At 29.0% G+C, this 23,160-nt stretch overlaps 3 protein-coding genes across 8 annotated transcripts in view; 1 reads left to right on the top strand and 2 right to left on the bottom strand.

Moving 5' to 3' along the window:
• Positions 1-5,215: 5,215 nt before the first annotated feature.
• Positions 5,216-23,160, top strand: part of LOC111040966 (protein ALP1-like) — a 68,807-nt gene continuing 50,862 nt past the window's right edge. For 2 of the 6 annotated variants that reach the window (XM_022325062.1, XM_022325063.1), the window contains exons 1-3: positions 5,217-5,752; positions 5,908-6,133; positions 11,285-11,402. The gene's annotated coding sequence lies outside the window, so the exon portion shown is untranslated. Of the gene's footprint in view, positions 5,753-5,907; positions 6,134-11,284; positions 11,403-23,160 lie in introns of all 6 variants that reach the window. The other 4 variants (XM_022325066.1, XM_022325064.1, XM_022325061.1 and 1 more) reach the window with 4 other exon arrangements.
• LOC111040964 lies at positions 8,511-9,552 on the bottom strand (the record flags this gene model as incomplete). The annotated part of the gene is made up of 3 exons (XM_022325059.1): positions 8,511-9,046; positions 9,106-9,386; positions 9,458-9,552. Coding segments are annotated over 3 exons (579 nt in total), but the record flags the coding sequence as incomplete, so codon positions are not given.
• Positions 15,112-16,360, bottom strand: LOC111040968. Its single transcript, XM_022325068.1, has 2 exons — positions 16,250-16,360; positions 15,112-15,884 (listed from the first exon to the last, which is right to left on the bottom strand). Exons 1-2 carry the CDS (start codon positions 16,343-16,345, stop codon positions 15,156-15,158), a joined length of 825 nt encoding a protein of 274 aa, XP_022180760.1. The 5' UTR covers positions 16,346-16,360; the 3' UTR covers positions 15,112-15,155.

Genomic DNA, 23,160 nt, shown 5'->3' with positions numbered 1-23,160 from the left:
AAACATTTTTGGATTATAGATATTTTTTCATCTTCTTCATTGGTTATTTCTATATAATTTACAGGCAGCATTTTAAAACTAAAGGCGGAAAGAACATATTTTATAATTTTTTCTTTTTTACTATTTTCCTCAGGTAGTTTAATGTTAATTCCAGTCAATTTACTAGTATTCTTATTTGCCCAATAAACATAATTTAATCGTTTCGATGTAGTATCTACAACACAACAACTATTCTCCAAAGTGTCTGTCAGTTTCTTCTACATACTAGAAATTGATACAGAATAAAAAGGAGCTTTAAGAAAAAAAGAAATATTTTTTTCTAATATTTTCAAACAATGCAATGGATTATACTTTTCGTCTATATCAAAATCAATATTAGCATAATTATAAATAGTTGCTTCTAATCTTGTAATTCCGTTTTTCTGAGCTAATTCACTTCCAAAAGTTTCCTTCAATCTCTTGTCCGGACAATTTAGGAAATGTATTATATGATTTCCAAGTTGTTTATTTACGCCAGGACTTGTCATTTGACAAACAAATTTACTATAAACTTTTACACTAGAATTTTCATTCAACCATGTTAAACAGTCTATTCCTACTGTTTTGTTATTATCTACAATTATATTATATTTTTTAATATTTTCTCTAGGTAAAGAAATAGGAAAATTTGAAACTAAATATTTAATCATTTCCTCTTTATTAAATATTACTGCAATATCTAGTGTAATATCTAAATCTAATAAATAATAATTATCTTTTTTTAATATTTCTAATATTTTTGGAAGTTCGTGTAATAATGTTCCTATTTCTACATCGGCTAATTCAACTTTAAAAGGTATAAAAACTGGATTTTCATACTCCTCATATTTTTCTAAGTCAACGCCAATAACTTGTTTTGAACCCGAAGCTGTTTTAATATCGAAATTTAGTGAATATGGCATTTTAGCTTTTACTCCATGTCCTGCTAATTTAAATTTAGAAAAATTTGATCTTAAAATACTATTATATCCACCGCAAGCTGATTTCTTAACTAAAAATTTTCCATTTTTTGGGTCCCTTTCGCAATTACTAAAATCTAATATTTTTGCTATCATAATATTATTGCAGAAGGGTTCAGTTTTTTTTTAAAATCTTGCAATCTCTCCTCTCTGTTTGTATAGATTATTTCCCCAACATTAGTAACTAAATTATTGTTGTTTGCATTCTCTGTTAAAATCCAAAGTAATAATCTCTCCATTTTTGGTTTAACTTTATTTCCAAGTATTTCTTTAATAGAGTGCTGCATAGTACTAGTGAAATTTAAATTTCTAACAAATTTATTAAAACAAACTCAATTTCTTTATTTTTATTCTATTAATGTAATATTTTTTTTTTTCAGGAATAAGTTAATTTATGTTATTATTTCTTATATAATTCTTTACAAGTTTTGCTAGATTTTAGCTTCCAAATTTTGCAACAACTCTACCTTTGGTGATTCTACAGCTCAACACACAAAATCTATGGCATATTTCATTTAACAACAACTCAAAAAATCTATGGCATTAGTTCAACAACTCAACAGAAACAGAATCTCTATTTGAAATTGTATAACTTTTAAAAAAATCTAAGGCAAAATTGTATATAAATAATATTGTTTAAACTAGTTTTGACTTTTTTCTTAATTATGGAATATTTTAAAAATTGTATAACTTTAAAAAAAAAAAATCTAAGGCAAAATTGTATGTAAGTAACATTATTTAAGCTAGTTGAAACTAGCTAGTTGAAAGAATGGCTCGATTTTTTTCTTAACTATATGATATAATACAATTTGGTAAAAATATTAAAAACTTCAGAGGTTGTTTCATGAGAAACGAATTACATATGAAATCATGGGTAAATGAATGTGGAGTTCTTAATTTAAATAATTCTACCCAAAATGGTTCTCATTGGGTTGCATGGAAAAAAATTAACAATAAAAAAATAATATACTTCGATTCATTTGGTCAATTCATTGATGCACCTCCAAAAGAACTTGTAAAATATTTGGGAGTAGATAATTTCTATTATAATGTTAAACAATTTCAATACTTTAATGATCCACCTATATGTGGTCATTTGTGTTTAGAATTTATTGATAATTATAAAAAATTTATTTAAATATAATATATTAAGATATTTTNTTTTTTCTCTCAACTATCTTTTGGTACACTAAAATCGGTCATATAATGAGCTCCTAAAAAAAAGTTGGGATAAATGTCTAAAAAATTGTTGTCAAACATAATTCATTATTTTAATTTTAACATACAATCATCAAAATAAGTATTATTATTGTAATTTATTATTATTATCGTAATTAATTAATTACTTAACATTTTTTTTCGTCGCAGTTAATTTTCTTACCAGCCTATATTGATATTGAATATTTATGCAAATATATAGTTTACTTCATAATAGCTTTATATGGGAATTGAATGAATATAAAAAATAATATTAATTGAGTCATGGTCTCAAGACATGGAAATTACTAATTAAAATGAGACCAATTACGACAGTATTGAGAGTTCACTTCTGCAGAATTGAAAAATGACAATTCGTCAGTAAAAACTTTTTTTTTGACCTTCAGACATACGAAATATTAATCGAACTTCATTATAATACATAGGTAATGTACAATGTATAATTTACATTTAAAAAGCAACATAAATCTTATTTATATTTTTATATATTATTTTATTAATATATAGGTAGGTCGTAGGAAGTAATTTCAAATATGTAGTTATTGTCTGTACTAGATCCAAACCAATTACGAAACATCCAGAAGAAGTCTTATTACGAAGAAAGTTCATTTTAATTTTTATAATTAGGTAGGATAGATATTATTAATTATTAGCATACAATAAATTTAAATAGGTAAATGCTCCTAGGTATTAAAATAAATATTTTCATGTATGCATTGTATACCTATTTCATCGCGAATCTTAATCACTGTTGTCTGTCTTAAATATAATATGTATTCTACAGATTGGTAAATTTAGACACTAGTAATCAATTGTCTATATTTTATAACACTCTGAATAAATCATATTCGTTTTTGGCACTTGTTCACTTATTTAATATTTTGAAGTAAATGCATACTCTTAAATATGTTACCACTAGGCAATTAATAGGTCCACATTTCGTTGAATATTCTACCTATGTTTTTATTTTTATTTGTTCACAAACTTTATTGACAATAACCATTATTGTGTATAGTCTGTGGGAAATATGTTCAGTCCTCCGTATAACAGAAAACGTCCTAATAAATAACAGTTATTAAGATAAGATAGGTAGTTTTGTAACATTTTAGTTGTTGAAAATGTATTAAATCTTCAACTTTTTTATCTAAGGATTGAAAATGTAAGACAAGGCTCTATGTAAGTAGTTAATTCTGTAACCAAAAAATCTAAAACATGTATGAATACGGTTATTTTTTTACAGACATTTTAAGTTGAAATTTGAACAAAATCACAAGCTTACACAAATAATAACGATTTTTGTCAAAATGTAACAATATACTATTTAAAAAGTTATAAATCGAAAGAGTTTCTTGAGGTTTTCCTCATGGACAAGATAAGTATCAAAATTTACCAAATGTATGAAAACCTTACATCTCAAAACATTCATCTCCTTGACTTAAAACTTTACATCTCCTAAAGTAAATATTTAAATTGTACTAGTCATTAAAAGTTCCGATGGACCGGGTAAAAGCTAAATGATTTATTTTAAATTTAAATTTTATTTGTTGTCGACTATTTTTACAGTAAAAAATGTCAAGTCTTTAAACATTAATTTCATGATTTTATACAATCCTCTTACTTAATAACTAAATTTGTGGTACTTCATTTATTATTACTATACTATTTTAAACAAAATTTGTGATAAATATTCAAATAATATTAAACTATTCATTAAAAGTACTAATGGACTAATGAGTGCTAAATGATTTATTTTAATTTTAATTTTATTTGTTGTTGACTAATTCTATTATAAAAAAATGTCAAGAATTCATCAACATTGTATCTACTACTTATACCAGAGAAATGATTCTTTTCTTTAATAATACACAATACAATTTAAAAATATTTAACGAAGAGTATAATATTGTATTGTTTAACTAAAAATGTGATTTACTATCATACTGCATATTTGAAAAAAAGTATTTCACTTGTGTATTAACTAAAAAAATTATCAATAAATAAATAATTTATTATTGAAAAAAATATTGTTTGAATTTTTACCTATTAATTAGTTAGTAATATTAATAAATAATAGGTAACGCTTAGAATATTCAAAAGGTTATGTTCATTATTTTTTGTGTAATTGAGAATTTAATATTTTGGAAAATCACAAAACTCAATTATCTCAGAATTAAGTTTTTTTTTGAGTTGCTACACTAAGGTTCTAATAGTACAATATCATTGTAAAATCAATACATTCATCGCTCAGCTCAGAATCTAAAAATGCATAAAATTGCTATTATTTCTTATTTTGATTCACAAACATTATATAAAACTCGTACCTATGTTATACTACTAGAATACCGTAGCTAGATTTGGAAAACAATGCAAAGTGCATCGAAATTCAACTTACTCATCAGTAGCTTATTTCGCTGTATCACGGACGTCAACCACATAAATTAAACCTAATACATAATTGTTAGTATTGCATTTTTATGTAAATATTATTAATTTTTCTGTGGCATCAACTGTTTGTTTTTCTTACATAACTGTCTTATAATATTGGCAGTGGGTTTCTAACTCGGGATTTATCATTATTCGTCGTTCGAGAGATGTTTTTTCAGTGTCTTTGTCACTTGTATTTTTGGTTGACTCCAGCATAACTTTTGCCGACCTCGGACATGACACACACCGTATACATCGCACGAAAAATAAAATTTTGTTCTTTGCCACTCGAGCCGAGATGAATATCACACAATCGCATAATGTTTTAGTGTGCCCAAGCCGGGTCAAGCACCAATGTCAATGTGAATCATTTATATTTTATTTATCTACATTCTACATGCATCAGTTATTAAATTATTATTATTATTATCATGTAGCGGGCCATCACCGCCGCGACTCGATCATATAATTGTTATCTCTAATCGTGATAACCACATAATTTTGCTCGGAGTCGGTAGGCAGTGAAGTCATGGTTGGTCACATTGGTCTTCCGATGCCGGTCAGAGGCTCCGCGTCGTGACGAACGCCCTACCACTCGTTCTCTCAGTTTTTCGCCAGCAGGAGGCTGCCTCGGTAGATCTTCGTTGAGTCTGTCAACAGTTGTTGCTAGTCGTCCAAATTTTTCTATCAGGTAACACAAACCACGTTGGTTGAGCCGTCGTTGTGACAATGTTCTTTAGACATAAACTATCAGTGCCTAGTATTGTGTCTCAAGGATGGAGAGGACGCGGTCGGTTCGTTTCGTGCGATCAGCAAAATGAGAACCACTGAAAATTTAACCGCGTGAACGGCGACGCCACAACACTCAGTAATCACCACTGACACGGCAGGCTCCCCTCCACACAACATATGGAACTGAACGCCGACTGACGCCGATTAATTGTGTACCCGGTACCGTGTAGCGTCGAATTGCACTGGTGTACTGTCGGCCATTTATTTCTAAACTTCACCTCTTGCTCGCCTGTACTGTGCACTACGTTCGTCTCATCATCTCTAAACCACCGGTGATTGTTTTCCGTTCGGTGCGCCATCGGCCGACATAACATATATAGGTATTTATTACAGTATCAATACAACGTGTTATAATATAATGTGCTATAGTTTAGTGTACTGTTCTCATCGTCCGTCGACGCTTATGTCGATTTCGCGTATTGCAAAAACACATGTTTGCGTGCCTCTTGTTTATTTGATTTGTCGTTTATGCTAGGTTAGGTCTCATTTCGACGACGAGAAATTGTTGATTCTTTATCGTCGATTGCAGTACTCCAGTCTCGCCATGAAAGCCGCTCCAGTGGACACTGATCACATCCAGGGAAAGAACAACAGCTGTTCGTCGTGCAGAGTATCTGGATCTATTACTTTCTTACTGGTTGCTGCTTATTTTTACTTCAGCTGCAAGCATGTGAAACCTGTGTATTACTTTGGAACTCCGAGTATGTATAACATAATGCCGGTATTTTAAATCGCTATTAATTAATATTATTTTAGTTTAAATTTTCAATTCTTTTTATAAAATACAAAATGTCAGTAAAATTTATATTAATACAATATTTTAGGTTTTAGTAAACTATAAAGTGATATAGTTCATTTAGGTAATAGGGACAAAATAAATACATTTACCTTTGCTTACACTGTTTAAAATAAGATCATTACTTGCCCGGTGTGACCAGTTTTTGTCAGGCGGTGGTTAGGCGCCTGTTAGACACTTCCCCAACTAAGCAACAAGCGAGACCAATGCTATAGAATAAAGCCACACCCTTGAGCACTACTCGGCCACTGGGTTATGATTTTATGTTTAACAGAATATACCTCATAAAACAAAACACAAAGTATAAGTCCTTAACATCTCCTTATATAATATATTTTTTTACGCTGTGGCTAGAGTCACGGACACCGTGAATATAATGCGTTCACGGACATTCGATGCGCGCATGCGCAAATACTATATTTTGTTTCGAATGTCCGTGAACGCATTATATTCACTGTGTCCGTGACTCTAGCCACAGCGTTTATTTATTACATACATTTATACACTTTGAACAAAACCAAGCACTATTTTTTTCTTTGGATGTAAGTTTTTTCTCACATTTTGTGTGATACCAAAGTAAGCAACTATCACACAAAATGGAGTTGTCGGAACCAATATCTATATTACATTTCGGACATATCCATACATCTTTTCGTTTCTTCAAAGTTTTTTCCAAGAACTTCCATCCTTTATGTGAAAAAAATTTTTGAATTAAACTTAATTTCACATCTTCCTCTAAAATAGAACTTTGAATTTGTTCTAGCTCTCGGATTTCGCTCTCATGTATTAAAACATTGTGATGTAATGCTCTCATAACTACTTCGGTATCAGTTATGACCCATTTTAACATAATTTCCTGCTTTTTGGAATCATGTTGCATACGGAATGGAATTGGACACTCTTTCTTCCTTTTTTTCAGACCAATGGTAGTCATCGTTGCTCCTTTAGGACGACCACACATCTTTATTTTACAAGGCAATTTTATGTCTTGTAATCCTATTAGATAAACATAATTAAAAAAGTAAGCTTACAGATTAGAAGTTCATTTATTATATTTAAACATTTGTATATACCGTTAGGATTTGAGCAACTTGTTGATGCACCTTCATTTATAGGTGGACCATCATCTTTGGTTGATGGTAAAACCAGAGAGCTGCCTGGACCATCAGTAGCTTCTATAAACAATTCCTTTCCTTCTTTCCATGAATTATATATATAATGAAGTTGCTCAATTTTCCTTTCATAATGAGGAGAAGGTAAGGTTGAAAGTAAACTGGCTATTTTACTACCTATGGTCGATGTATGCCTAAATTTGTCATTTGATGACAATTTCTTTGTGTTTTTGGTCACAGTTTTTACATTAACTTCATTTCCAGGTATTTCTGGAAAAGCAGGAGGTGTTTGAAATACTCTTTGGTGTTGCTGATAATATTTTTTTGTCCATCGAATTGCACACAAATCTTCCTGGTATAAAGTTATATTTTTGGTACTTCTTAAATAAAAAATATGGCGGCATGGCAAAGTCAGAGCTACATTAAATTGACACCCACAAACATTAACAGTAGTGGAAGGTAATGATTTCGATTTAAGTTCAAACTGATTTTTAACAAAAGCGAAGGCATAAGTTGTTAATAAGGAAAAATATTGAAGGAGATCTGTATTTTTAATTCTTGTTGTTGGTAGTTTTTGGACCATTTTTACGGCTTTTGTGTCTCGTTCTAATCTTAGGCATTTTAACACAATGAATAATTTTTCAATATAATTATTGAGATTAGAAAACGTTGGTATAACACTTTTTAATTTTCCGTTAAACGATTCCAAACGGTTGTTGGTATTGTTTAAAAAATGTCCACTATTAAATGTCAACCCTGTAACCCATTCATTTTTTATATTGTGCCAATTCTTTAAAAAATAATCAAGTACAGTTGCTGGTGCTTCAGATTTTAAGCGCTCAAATAATGCGTTGTATTCATCTATGGATTTGGCGTAACACATATCTTCAAAATTTTTTTTTAATTGATCTCTTTGAACAGAGTTTATGTTTTGTTTTTCGCATGTTATTTCCCGATTGAATGTTCGTAATACATGGAACAGACATATAGCCAAATTTACATTTGGAAATATTTCTCTTATGACTTTCCTTTCAGCCATATCTTTGTCAGTCATATATAGTCTAGTATCGGTACTTCTGTCATTCAACCTTTTAAACGTCTCAAAAAACCAGCGTAACGTCTCTTTTTCTTCATTTGTCATGAGCCCTAGAGCTTCTACTTCGCTTTGTCCATTGCCATCTTCCACCATCATTACATACAATGGAATTCGTAAATTATTTAATTTATACGTTGCATCTGCAAATACTACCTATAATGATAATTTCAAGAATAATACAACATTTATTCAGAATAAAACATTTATTAAAGATTGTACATCAATTTTAATTACATTTAAATTCATATAATAGTTCACATATAATTCACAATATACCTTACCATACTTAACAAATTTATACTTTATTACCAAATTATTATATTATATAATTGAAATAATTCACAAATTAGTATTCCACATTTATAGTAGTATTTTAGTTTATATATTATTGACATTGTATTATAAATCTAAAAATACACATCTAATTTCCAATAAACCTCTATATTTCCTACCTCAGGAAATGCTTTAAATGTATTCTGCATTATTTTGTCCTGGATAAACAGACCAATCAAATTTTGATCGCTATCAGCTGATATTTCAACAGTACAATTATACGTATTTTGCAACTGCTCGACAATTTCACTCAAACTGTTGTGGCTTGGTGTTTTTCCTGCAAAATAATAAGAATTATTGCATTACAACTTCTAACTGGCTAAAATTCATACGTACTACCTGTGGTATATATATTGGCAATATCTTTGAGATTTATGACTTTACCGGTCTTCGTTTGCATTTTGTGCTGAATTAACTTCTTATTGGCCTTCAACTTCATTAATTCCAACACTTCCATTTTCTCTTGAGGGGTGACTCTTCGCTGATTTGGGAGATGAGAAAATAATGTCTCCGACTTCTCGTGATTATGTTCGTCATTCATACGAGTTAATTCCAACGCATCCCCTTTTGCATTGGCAATTAAATAAATATACGCTTCACAACCCTGTCGCATTGATCTATACAATTCATATAAATTCATAAAATTCAAAAGAGTACATTTTGATAAATGAGAAAAAAATTAACTTACGAAGTACTACGCAGATCTTGGCAAGAATTTTTTTTCCTATAAGATCCGCCATGAACACATGCAAGTTTTACATAATAGTACTTCAATTGGATTATTCAAACGCATTATATTCACGGTGTCCGTGACTCTAGCCACAGCGATTTTTTTACTCTGCAGTTTAACCAAATAGTTTTTTTAATAATTCTGGTTAGGTACCTACTGTAGCTTAATATTCAATAGTAAATTGAAGGTAACCTTTTTTTGTATTTTGTACTTTTTTGAGTTCATATAAAACATTGATTCACGTTTTTGAAAAAAAAAATATAGTAACTAAAATTATTACTATTTTTGTTGTCATAAAATAAAAATGGCTCTGATTTAATTCTCTACCAGTTGTAGGTACTCCACTGTGTTCTCTTTTATATTATAATATGATCTATTTATGAAATTGTATGATAAATATTGCTACGGGCACGCCATTAATGACTTTATCAAATCTACTCTTGGAATTTATTGTTTGCTTTCTTCGGATGATGGAATTACATTAAGTGCAAAAGTTTGAGATAGTTTAGATTACTGTGTTTTTCATAACAATTAGAATTTTTTGCATTTATTAGGTCAATATTATCTTCATGATTGTGAACTTCAAATTTTAAAACAGCAGTGATTACTGCAGTTAAGTGATCCATTACACAACTTTGTGAACATATACCCTTCAGTTACTAATTTCACATTTTGTTTGTTTATAGTATCAGGAATTGTTGTGCACTGGTTTATTTTAATTTTTTTTTTATGGTTTAACTCTCCGTAGATTACTGACATAGGTACACTAATACAGAAAAACTATTACTGTGTAGTTGTATGCTGTACCCAGGTAAGGTGGGTACATAATTTGTTTATTTTACAATATAAATAGAAGGTTTAACATTTTATGGTTCAGTCTTAATAGCTAACTGTTATGTTATTAAGTTTCCAACTGTCATTTTTCCACTAAAACAAATAACAATGGTCTGACAAATAAATAATAGTCAATTAATATCATCTGTCGCTAAGAAGACCTTTGGTTAAAATAAATATCCAACAATTAAGATGTTCGTATAATTGTTTTTAAAAATAATTTTTTTAAGAAATACTTTTGAATGTTATCCATGTACAACATAGACCAACCAACAATTTTTTGATTATATAAAATTAAAAATTTGTATCTCAAACCTAGAATCAGCCCTAGAATAATATTCTGTACCTGCATTACAAAAAAACATACAAGTGTAAAAGGACCTCTTTAAATTTCAGGTCAAAACGTTCAAACGATTATTATGTTTGTTTTCAAACGATTATTATGTTTGTTTTCAAATGTATTAAATTTTAATACAGAATTATTTAAAAATTAAATTTGACAAACGAAAATTATACTGTGGGCAATTAATATAAATTTAACAATCATACTGAAATTTTATATTTTTGAAAAAGAACAAGTGATTCTTTTTTTTATTGTCGGTAATATATTTTATAATATTTTATTATGTTTATTATTATAAATTGTACTGACATTTCACGTTTTTTAAAAAGTGAATTAAAATGAAAAATAAATATTGCTATTTAAAATATCAGGATATCATTATTATTTTAATATTTGAGGGAGAAGAAATGGTCATGGAGTATTTTTTTTATCTAAGACAAAACATTTGCTTACTTATGACATCATACTATTATTTTGAATGCTGTTAGAACTCTTCTACAGTGGTCTGTGGCAATATTGGTTGTGCGAACTGTTGTTAATGTTTCAATTTCTTTCTGCCTTCTTTGTGATTATTTGCAATGTCTCAGGCTTATATTTTTCTTTTTTAGGTATGATATCTTTAGCTGTAGCAAGAGCATTCGATTTGACACCTTTCAATGATTAACATCTTAAAACCAGTCGTGTGCTCAAACTTTTTATTAGGATAAAAAAAGTTTCACTATTCAGGTAAACTATATAATTTATTAATGCCTTTTAATAATTTTGGTGAGATTATTATAGCTATTGTAGTTTGATAATATTTTAATCTGGCTAGGTGGTATTGCTTGGATTGATAATTTAACACGTTAACCGCCATATGCCCACCAGCGGTCATACTGAAACATTCAAATTCTATACTTTAATGCCCCCCTGCGCCCATAGTTAATCATTAGTACCACACCACATGACCCGCCGGTGACCATAAATTCAAATTTGAACAAATACTTATAGTTTTTGTGGCGTCATGATAATGCATTTTTAAACAGTACCATGGCGTAGAGAAAAACATGACGATTCTTTTGGTATAAAAAAAACACAACATTTTTTTAATTTTAACGATTATTTTGTTATAACTAGGGTGCGGATTTGTATTTATTTACATATTTGTCGCGCATGATAATATTCAAATGATTCCTTTATAGAAATTCGTTACAGGATTTTCTGATTATTTTAAGCTTTGTTTGATATTACATATTTTCACATATTTAATCTTAATTACATATTTTTACATATTTTACTCGTGTTACATATTTTTGTTAAATATTGAGCTATTTACAATATTAATAATGTATCACCGTTTTATATTATGTGTTATCTTCTCCATGTTAAATTAGATCAGAATTTTCCGAAGTTGATTTTTTGATATCAACTAAAAAAATTTTCCTTAAAGCACCCTGTAATTTAAATTTATTTAATGAAAATTACCCCCTACAAACACCTCTTCCCCCGGAGCCAGTGATAACTGTTAATGTGGTGAAACTATACACAATTGGATATAACGAAGTAATATATATATTTCATAATTAAGCACAACATAATAAATTAAAATTAACAAAATTCAAGAACACATTTTATACTTATAAAAACATAATAGTATGGTACAGTAACATAGCAACAACAGTGAAGTGAGATAGAGTGATAAGTGATGATAACATTATGATAACACTCTCACTTAATTATACAAATATTAGTTTCAAATAGTATATTATAATTAAATAATCCATATAGTAGTCTTATTTTAAAACCTAGTCTGGTATGTATCATAAGATACATGAGACATCCAACTGCCTCTCGATAAGGTTTACTAGTTTTCTCTGTGTTTGTTGGAATTATAATCTTGACATTTTCTTCAATTGGGGTTTTTACTGGCTTACACTCACCCAGACCAAATTTGTTTAGTAGAAGATCAATATAGTTTCTTTGATCTAGTTGAAGCACACCGTTATTTTTGTCCCATCTTATTTTCATTCCTAGGAACATTCCTGTATTGTCCTGTTTCATTCTAAATTCCTGACACAGTGCATGTTTTATATCACTTATTTCCTTTTCTGCATTTCCTGCAAGTAGAATATCATCGACATAAAGTAATAAGTATGACACTGACAAATCATTTGATCTGATGTACAAACAGTTATCTGATTCACTTTGTTGGTACCCTTGACCAGTTATGAATTCATGGAATCGACGGTTCCAACACCTTGGTGCTTGTTTGAGACCATATATTGACTTATTTAGTCTGCAAACTTTGGACTTATCTTGTATATATCCTTCAGGTTGTTCCATAAATACTTCTTCATTAAGCACTCCATTAAGGAAAGCAGTTTTAACATCCATCTGAATGAGAAAAAGATTTTTTTGATTAACTATAGATAATAGTGTTCTTATTGTAACCATATTTGCAACTGGAGCATATGTTTCAGTGTAGTCAAAACCAAATTTTTGAGCACACCCTTTCGCCACCAATCTAGCTTTATAACAAATGTTTTTTTTATTTTCAAACTTGACTTTATAAACCCAACGACAATTAATTATTTTTCTTCCTTCTGGTCTATCCACTAGAGTCCAAGTTTTGTTCTCAACCATTGCATCCATCTCTTCCTTCATTGCTTGCTCCCACTGATTTCTATATTCATTGTTCATGACATCACTGTACGTTAAAGGAACGTCACTTACAAATGATTCAGCTGATAGGGCCCAAGCTAAATAAGTAGTATCATAGTCAGCATGCCAGGCTGGTGGTCGTGATTGACGTTTGGGTAGACTGCTTGAGGTTGATTCTGATTTTCCTTCACGATTGGTTTTATCCTTTTCTTGTTCCCAGAGATCATCTATAGAATCCTTTTCGGAGTCAACAGTTTCTATCGGTTTATCTTCTTGTACTGGAGCTGGAATATAAACTATATTGTCATTATTACTCTTTTGTGTTTTGAACATGTCTTGTTCATCAAATATGACATCACGACCAATTTTAATACATTTTAAGTCATCGTTCCACAATCTGTATGTATTCTGTAAGCCATATCCAACCATACGACACTTCAGTGATTTACCATCAAACTTATCACTTACTTTTGATTTGCGAAGAAATGCTGTACTGCCAAATATCCTAAGATTATTTAAGTCTGGTTTCTTATCATTCCACATTTCATACGGAGTTTTGTTTTCTAGTGCAGTTGTAGGTGATCTATTTAGTAGGTATGCAGCTGTTCTCACTGCCTCTCCCCAAAAACATTTTGGTATAGAGCTGTCAATAATCATTGCTCTTGCTTTTTCAATTAATGAACGATTTAATCGTTCAGCATGACCATTCATTTGAGGGGTATATGCTGCTGTATACTCTAATAATATTCCTTTTTCTTCACAGAATTTTTTTTATTAAATTTGAACTATACTCTCCTCCATTATCACACCTTAACTTCATAATTTTATGCGAAAATTTTGATGTTACCATAGCTTCATATGACTGAAAGAAGTTATACACTTCTGCTTTTGTTTCTAATAGGTATACTACCGTGAAATGTGTAAAATCATCCAAGAAGGTTAATATATACCTCTTATTATCCCATGTTTTCGGTGTTATTGGACCGCACACATCCGTATGTATAATCTGTAGAGGTTTGGTTGCTCTTGTTCTATGGCCCTTGAATGGTTTTTTTTCATGTTTGGCCATAATGCATGTTTCACATTGAAAATTATCAGCCTTACTTATTTTCAGGTTATCTGACATTGTTTTCAACTGTTGCATATCGTCGCTGATACTGCAACAGGACGTATCTCAGTTTTCATGATTTTACAGTAGAGCCATAAAACGTGTTTTAAATGATTTTTCTTGCCAAAATGAAATATTTTGAAGGTTTGTTCAAACCTTTGGTATACAAAATTAATTATTTTAATGAAATAATTCAATTTGTGTGTAAATATAAAGTTTTACATGAGATACGTTTAGTTAGGGGATAATCATATTGAGATAGGCTGTGTTAATATTAACTTAATAATTTATTATTGTTTTTATTTGTCCACTATTATTTATATTCATGGCGAGATAATATTTTTAATTATTACTGTATTTATTATGTATATTCTCTCCTTACCACACATTATGAATTATAAAGAATGATTTAAATAATTTAACTATAGAAAAAATAATATAACAACATATTTTAAAGAACTCAAATACTTTTATTTTAATAACTAAAAAAAGAATAAACATAATAGTTAAACAACAAACTTTGCTGTTAAGTATAAAAATGTAAGAAATTAAAAATAATTAACATAACTAGTAGTCTTTTCCATAAATTATAATAAAAATCAATATACTTTGTTGTTTTGTTTAACAATTTAACATGAATATAACATAAAAATTAGAAATTAAAAATAATTAACATAACTTGTTGTATTTTTCATAAATTATAATAAAAATCAACATAACTTTGTTGTTACCTAAGCATAAAAATGTAAAATAAATCTTGTTTTCCATTGCTTACATATTTTTGATTGACATGGTGGGCCCATTTGTCTTTCTTCTCTCGGTGTGTCATGCAATATATTTAAGGTGCTTTGTTTTTCTTTCCTTCTATATCCTAAATAGGCTTCTCCTCGCATTCTTTTAATTTTTGCATCATTTCTAGACCAGGCATCTGAATTAGCTTTTTTACTACGTTTTCTTCCAATGCTTTGGGAAATGGTATCATTTTCTTCAACACTTACGTTAATATCCTTATTATTTTGTATAATATTATTATTATGCTCTAAAGAAAACTTATTGGTGTCATCATCTTGTATAATATCAGCAATAATATTATGATTTGTTACACTTTCTATTTCATTTTCATAATTGGGAATTATTTTCATATTATCATTATTTAACATAGTTTCATTAAATTCAAATGTTTCAATATTATTAATATTAATTTCGGAATTACAGTCATTGAGCACATAACAGTCTAATTCATTTGTTTCATTTAAATTTAAGGATGTTGTGTTAGATATTGTTTTTTTAACTGTAGTTTGCCTAGTTACTAATTTTGAACTATTTTCTACAGCTTCATATAATTCATCGACTGAATAGGAGTAGTTACTAACATCTGAATCACTATCAGCTGTATCTGATTCCATTATTATAATGATATAATAAAATATTATATTAGGGGCAGAATTACCCAGTTTTACCTAAAAAGTAAAAAGAAAAGATAATTGTATAAGTAATAGGTACAGACAATAAGTAGATTTAAAAGAATACAAATATACAACATTATTAATTTCATTTTGTAGTGTAAAACAATCTAACTTTGAATTCAACAAAAATATAAACATAAGAAATAACAACACCTATATCAATAAAATGGTTTTATGAACACTGCCTATCTCAAGTGAAAAAATAGTATTTTAAAGAGTCATACTACTTAACATAATTATGTATATTATATATTATGTTTTAGCATAAATTCGTTCTGTATTATTATAATATAATATCCAAATATATAAAATATGCCATTTCATAGCAATATCTAAGAAAAATCAAAAAATAAACTTACTTTATTAAGACTCCTGGCAGGAACAGCAATTTTCAATGTGATTTTAATGAGATACGCTGTGTTATGACCAACGTTTGATATACGTTGTGTTATCATTTTTGTTATTTACAGTCTAACCAGTTGTCTAAGCAAAAAAAGTCCTAATTAAAATAGTTCCGGACGGTGTTTATCTACCAATATCAACAATAATCTCATTTTGTCAAATTTTGAGATACGTCTTGTTGCAGTATCACCGACGATATATTGTTCATTGAGATGACCCAACCGCCTGTGCCATAAATTGATAGTTTCCCATGTACATGTCATATTAGCTTGAGTAATTTTGGAGGAAGCTAATTTTAATTTTATTTTGTATAAACTACCTTCTCGAACACCGATGGCTATTACTTTCGATCCTAGAAAAATTCTCACCATACCGGCTTCAAAAACTACTTTTAAACCATTTTTTTCTATTCTTCCAACAGACAGTAAATTAGCTCTTAAATCAGGTACGTAGATTACGTTTTTAATAGTGCAGTTGCTTACTTGACCATTAAATACACTTATCGCACGTACATCTCCAACTATTTTTCCAACTAGTTCTTCACCAGCTTTAGCTACTCCGATTTTGATTGGTTCTTGTAAAATTTTGACATTTAATAAACATGATTTATCACTAATTAAGTGATCAGACGCACCTGAATCAAGATAGAAGGTTATATTATCAGGATCACTAACTGATTGAACACTATGAGCAATGTTACACATAAACGCAACTCCATCTTCATCAGTGCTCTCCTCCATCAAATTAGCTTGTCCTTTGTATCCTTTGTGCCATTTTTTTTTTTCTTTAGATAAGCTTTTCTTTTGGGACATTGATAGCGTTTATGTCCAGGCTCATTGCATTCGTGGCATTTTATCATCGAACTGAAGGCTGAACTACTGTCTACTGCACTTTTAACATGGTCAGAGTTCATACGCTTTAGATATTCATCCATAAGTCTGCCTTTTACAAAATCAACAGTGATGCTATTGTTAGATAATGTCTCAATTGCAGTCACCACTATGCCATAAGATTCAGGCAGAGACAAAAGAAGTAAACAAGCTAAAAAATCTTCTTCAATTTTCCCTCCTGCCGATTTTAATTGACGAACTAAATCATCAAATCTGATTAAGTAATTTTCAATTGGTTCCTCTTCATTATACTTTATTGTCAATAACCGTTTTAGCAAATACAAACGACTAGACACACCCTTTCGTTCAAACGTGGCTATAAGTTTGTCCCATTTTTGTTTGGCCGTTGTACCCTCTCTGACATATTCCAAATGAGAATTTGCTACACATTGAATTAATAATGATTTTGCTTTTGCGTCATTTTTCAAATACTCCTTTTTAATTACCAAATCTGTCTCGAAAGAAGAATCTTTATACAAACATTCCAGCACACCATGTTCCTCTAGCAACGTCTCTATTCTGAACTTCCAATTATCGAAATCAAGACCGTTGAATTGGGTGATGCCATATCTATCTTCTTTCGAGTTAGCCATTACCACCAGTATTTATTATATTTGCCAAGTACCTCTAATAACTCACTAATTATTTATAAACACTTCTTTTTTTTTTTTTTATCCACTTCAATCCATGTGACTTCCTTTTCAGTAGTAATTCTGAGTTCTGGGCCCATAACCTGTTAATGTGGTGAAACTATACACAATTGGATATAACGAAGTAATATATATATTTCATAATTAAGCACAACATAATAAATTAAAATTAACAAAATTCAAGAACACATTTTATACTTATAAAAACATAATAGTATGGTACAGTAACATAGCAACAACAGTGAAGTGAGATAGAGTGATAAGTGATGATAACATTATGATAACAATAACTCGCGGGGTACTTGGTTACATGCTGCTGTAAATTGTTGCAACAATTTAAGTTTCATTGAAAATATGATTTCCAAAATTGAAATAGATGTTGTTTCAGCATCCTAACTCCAATGAATAAATACTTATTAATTTGAATGTATTCCTAATAATTAATGTTAATGAAATAGCAATAAAATTTAGTGTTGTATAATTTATATTTACCTACTTATTTAGTATACTAATTTTATAAATTTTTTTTTCAAGAATAAAAACATTTTTTTTTTTTTACATATCTTGTATTTTTAGTTACATATTTGGATAAAATTAAATACATATATATGTACATATTTTTGAATTTTGAATACATACAAATCCGCACACTAGTTATAACAAACATCATTTGCATAGTTCAATGTGGAAATAAATTGGTACTTATGAAACAACTAAAATACTATCATTTTTTATAGTTTGTTAATATTTATTTTATTGTAACTAAATAAAATAATATTATTACAAAAGTAGTTGAGTTATTATTAAAAAGTATCATAAAAATATGTTTAAAAACAAATAATTGTCACTTAGCTCAGAGGCATTCAAACTTTTTCATCTCACGGCTCCTTTAAGTTTTCACAAAATGTTGACGGCTCCCAATTTATAAATGACAAAAAAATCAATGTTTATATGAATATAATTTATATTTTATAATTTATTTTTATTATTTATTTACCATATTACATATATAAAAAAAATTACAACTTTATTTAGCGAATGATTGTTGTAGACAATTTCTTTCTTCAACACAAATACAATTGGACAGTGTTTGTGCAAAAGAATCCGTGTCATTTTACAGTAGACCTAAAAACTCGTATAAGGCATTTAAAACTAGAAATGAATGAGTTTTTCTTCAAATATTTAATGTAAAGTTGGAATAATTAAGTATTTGCATCATTATTATAGTTAATTTATGCCCATGTGCACAAATATATTATAACCACTTTTACAACTTTTACCTATTTGTGCAATATACAAAGATGTGTACCAATGTGTCCTACAAAATAGTACCTATATAATAATTTGATTAATGTAGTGGTCACATAGTTTTAGAATTTTTAAATAAGTTTAATTTTGAAGCCTAAATAGTTAATTGATTAACAAACAACTAATTTTTATTAAAAATGGATTAATGATATAAAATTGGTAGGTATTATAAAGATGAATATTTTTTTTTCGTATCAAAAAATGTATAGGTTATGTATAGGCAAGGGCGCCCATCTGTCAAAACCTAGGGGGGTGACAATCATAAAATAAACAACCAAAAAATTAAAAATCAAACAAATTTATTTTATTAAATAATGAAACAAATATACGTTTACTATATTTGAATAAAAATAACATTTTAAAACATAAACTGTAAATTGCGTTTTTTCAAACCAAATTGTTCAATAACTTTTTCAACAAATTTAATGTCGTGATGAACTTTATGTCTATGAACACTGAGCATACACAGTCCATCCAACCTATTTTCTCCCATAGTGTTTCTTGTCCAATTTTTTACACGTCTTAATGTGCTGAATGACCTCTCAACCGTGCATGTTGTAGGCGGAATTGTTAAAAAGATGATAAGACATTTTTTTACTTCTGGGAAAAAATCACATTCGTTTTTTAGAAGATGAGAAATATTAATATTTTCCAGCTCTTTTGAATTTATTTTATTTGATTTATTTTCCCAATAACTGTACCAAGCTGATCCGCAAGGTATTAAATTTTCAATTTGAAAATAATTTTGAACTTCTTCAAGTATAAGATTAAATGTTTTTTTGTCAATTTGGATCATTTCAGATGGAATAAATGCACCCAACTTGAATGGCGTTTCATTATGTTCACTGAAACGTGCTTCTAATGAATTTATGATTGAGTCCAAGTATGGGATATATAAAGATACTCTGTAGTAGTCATATGGAGTACATTCACTGTAATTAGCTCGATGAGTTTGACGATTAGCTCTTCTTGGTATATTAATATCAATATTAAACTTGTCTGCAACATTTTTTATATTGTTATATATTTGTTGAAAATTGTTACTACTAGAATCCCTATGATTTTTTAATACATTAATGAGATCATTTTTATCATATGAATGTACCTTGTGTAAATTAACAGATACAGCCTGTAATTTGGTTACAACTGGTTCCATAATAGCAGAATAAAATGAAATTAATTCTAAGCTGACTAAAAATCCTATATTTGATGTGGCACATGATAGCTGAAAAGCTCGATTTCTTGTGGCTGTATTTACATTTTGGTCAAGTGCCAATGAATCCAAAACTGTCTTTATCTCCTCAAAATACTTACTAAATAGTCTGACTGATTTGTATTTTTCTGACCAGCGAGTTTCACAAAATAAAGGGACATTTGGAATTAATTTTTGACGTAGAATACTTTCTCTAAAAAATCGTATGATATCCTTAATAGTACTAGAAGTGTTTCTAATGTCTGGGATAGCATTTTGATCATTTATGACAAGGTTAAGTTTATGTGAAGCACAATGATAAAAAAAATTCAAAAGATACATTTTTAAAATTATTACTCACTAGTATCAGTAGACGTTGCAGTTGTAGCAATACTTTGTAATGAAGGTGACTGATCAAAAACATTCATATGATTGACATAATTTAAACATTCCTGTAGAATTAAAACAATATTACTAAAATTTAACTATTTAAAATATAAATTGTATGTAAATATAACAACTTTTAAATTATAATTAATCTACATCATACATTGTAGGTAACTAACCTGTGACTGAACTATGTTTTTAACCTGTATTTGATTTTCCATAAGAATATCATCATTGACATCATTTGATTCACAACTTATAGTTATTCCACCATTGCCTTTATCAATATCTATTTAAAGCAATCATTAATCAAAGCAAAAGCATAAAAGCATTCAACAAACAATAACTACAACTAACCTTAATAAGGAAACTATAAAATATAAATATTATTTTGTATACAATTTTGTGATTAATATATTTTCCAAAGCAACTAAGTATAGAAAATATTGAAAACATGAATAAACTAATTTTCATTTTTTTCTTAAATTAGTTTATATTACATGCTTTATTGCTTTAACCTATAACTATTGCATACTTAAATTGTTAAGGCAATGCATTTTGCATAAAATATTAAATAATTTAAAATGCAAAAGTATGAACTAAATGAATTGCTTATTTACTTGCCTGTATCACTGCTAGTAGTTTGAACTGTGGCCAAAGAAGACGAACCCTTGAATAAATACTTGCTTAACTTTTGTTTTACAGTGTTATTATTATTCATTGTTATAAATTAGTTATTTTAATAAATAACAATATTGTCAATTATTTGTTATTGTAAACGAAAATTATTTAAATTCAATAACTCACTTCAATGCTCAACAAAATAATATAAAGGTATTTTAGCAATATCATCAAAATAATTACATTATCACTTAGTAGGTACGTAACCACCACGAATTAAAAATATTTTAATTCATGGTAACCATTAACCACTAACAAATATGATAACACAACAGCACAACCATAGAACAATGCAACACAACCTTTATCTGTTATATTATTCTGTGCATAAACAACAGCGATACTAAGTAAATTTTAATATTAAGAAAAAGACCATGATAAATCGGACGATGCTTGAGTGTGACAAGAACTGGTTTTTCCATACCATATAAATTAAATATATATTTGTAGCTGATTGATCGGCACAGTATTACGAGTTACGACGTATGAGTAATCGATTGACAAAAAACCTATATTATGTACATCTTAAGTAAAATTAATATTTTTCTAGGGGGGTGACATGTCACCCCCTTGCACCCCCTGATGGGCGCCCTTGTGTATAGGTACCTACCTAATAATTTGATTTTTCAAGTTAAATAGTTAAAAATAAAAATAAATAACAAACTTTCATAGTTTATACCCAAATAAAATTTTAACCCAATAGGACTTCATAAAAAAAAAAGTTTTAATATTTAAAAATACAAATTATAATTGTTAGTTATAATATTGTCTAGGAGCTGTCATCTTCTAATGATCGATTAGAAACAATTTTTGATTTTAAATTTTTGTAAAAATTGTGAGACACGTCTAGTATTAAATTTAATAGAGAAAATAGATCTATTCTTCCTTGTCAGATATTGCAAGTGGTGTACTATATGCTTGAGGTAATGGTAATAAAGAACTCCTTCAATTTTTACCAGCTATATTTATGTAAATAAAATTATCTTCTGTTATTGATGTTTTGTATTGTACTATAGTATATTGTGTTCTTTAGTGTACTGTTGTGTGCGTAATCTCAAAGGCTCCAAAAGCCGTAAGCTTTAGAGACAAATCAACAAGTACCAAATTGAACTATAGAATTATGTTTATTCAGCAGAAAATATAGTAATAGTTCAATAGCGTGTGCGCGTGTTACGAGAAGTTGCTCAGGTCTCCGTGGTTATGATACATCTAGTCAGACTGTCCCACGGGCTCCCTTATAAGTGATTGCGGTTCTTTTGATGTAGCGGCACGTGCAGCTTGTATGTGTTCGTGTTTTCGGTTGTTGTTGCCGATTCTTAGAATAGCGACTCGTGTCCACGATTTCTAGTCGTGTACCTGTCCAGTGATTTATTACATGGATAGGTGCAGATAGTACATATTCTATATTACATCATTATAATATTTATGTTAATTACATATACGGAGTTCAAGACAGTAATAACATTAAGGTTAATATATTCTATATTAAATATAGCGAATAGGGCGCCTAGAGCGTCAAGGCCCGCAACAGTACCCAAGTTATTTTACACCTCAAAAAACAAATGCATTACCAGCTTCATTTTTTTTTTTTGATTTGATATTTATTTTTTACCAGGCTACTAAGTTATCATTTTGTTCCATTTCAATGACTGTACATTTATCTTTTCCTGCCCAACTTATTAATTTTGCCCAGTCGTGGCTATGGTATATTGAGAATGGATAACATTTACAAGGTTTCTCAATGCGGACTTGATTAAAGT

This window comes from Myzus persicae, unplaced genomic scaffold (genome assembly GCF_001856785.1).
Source record: "Myzus persicae strain clone G006 unplaced genomic scaffold, MPER_G0061.0, whole genome shotgun sequence".
Lineage (NCBI taxonomy): Eukaryota > Metazoa > Arthropoda > Insecta > Hemiptera > Aphididae > Myzus > Myzus persicae.
The sequence above is the reverse complement of the archived record's forward strand: the minus strand, read 5'-3'. Positions and strand labels throughout refer to the sequence as shown.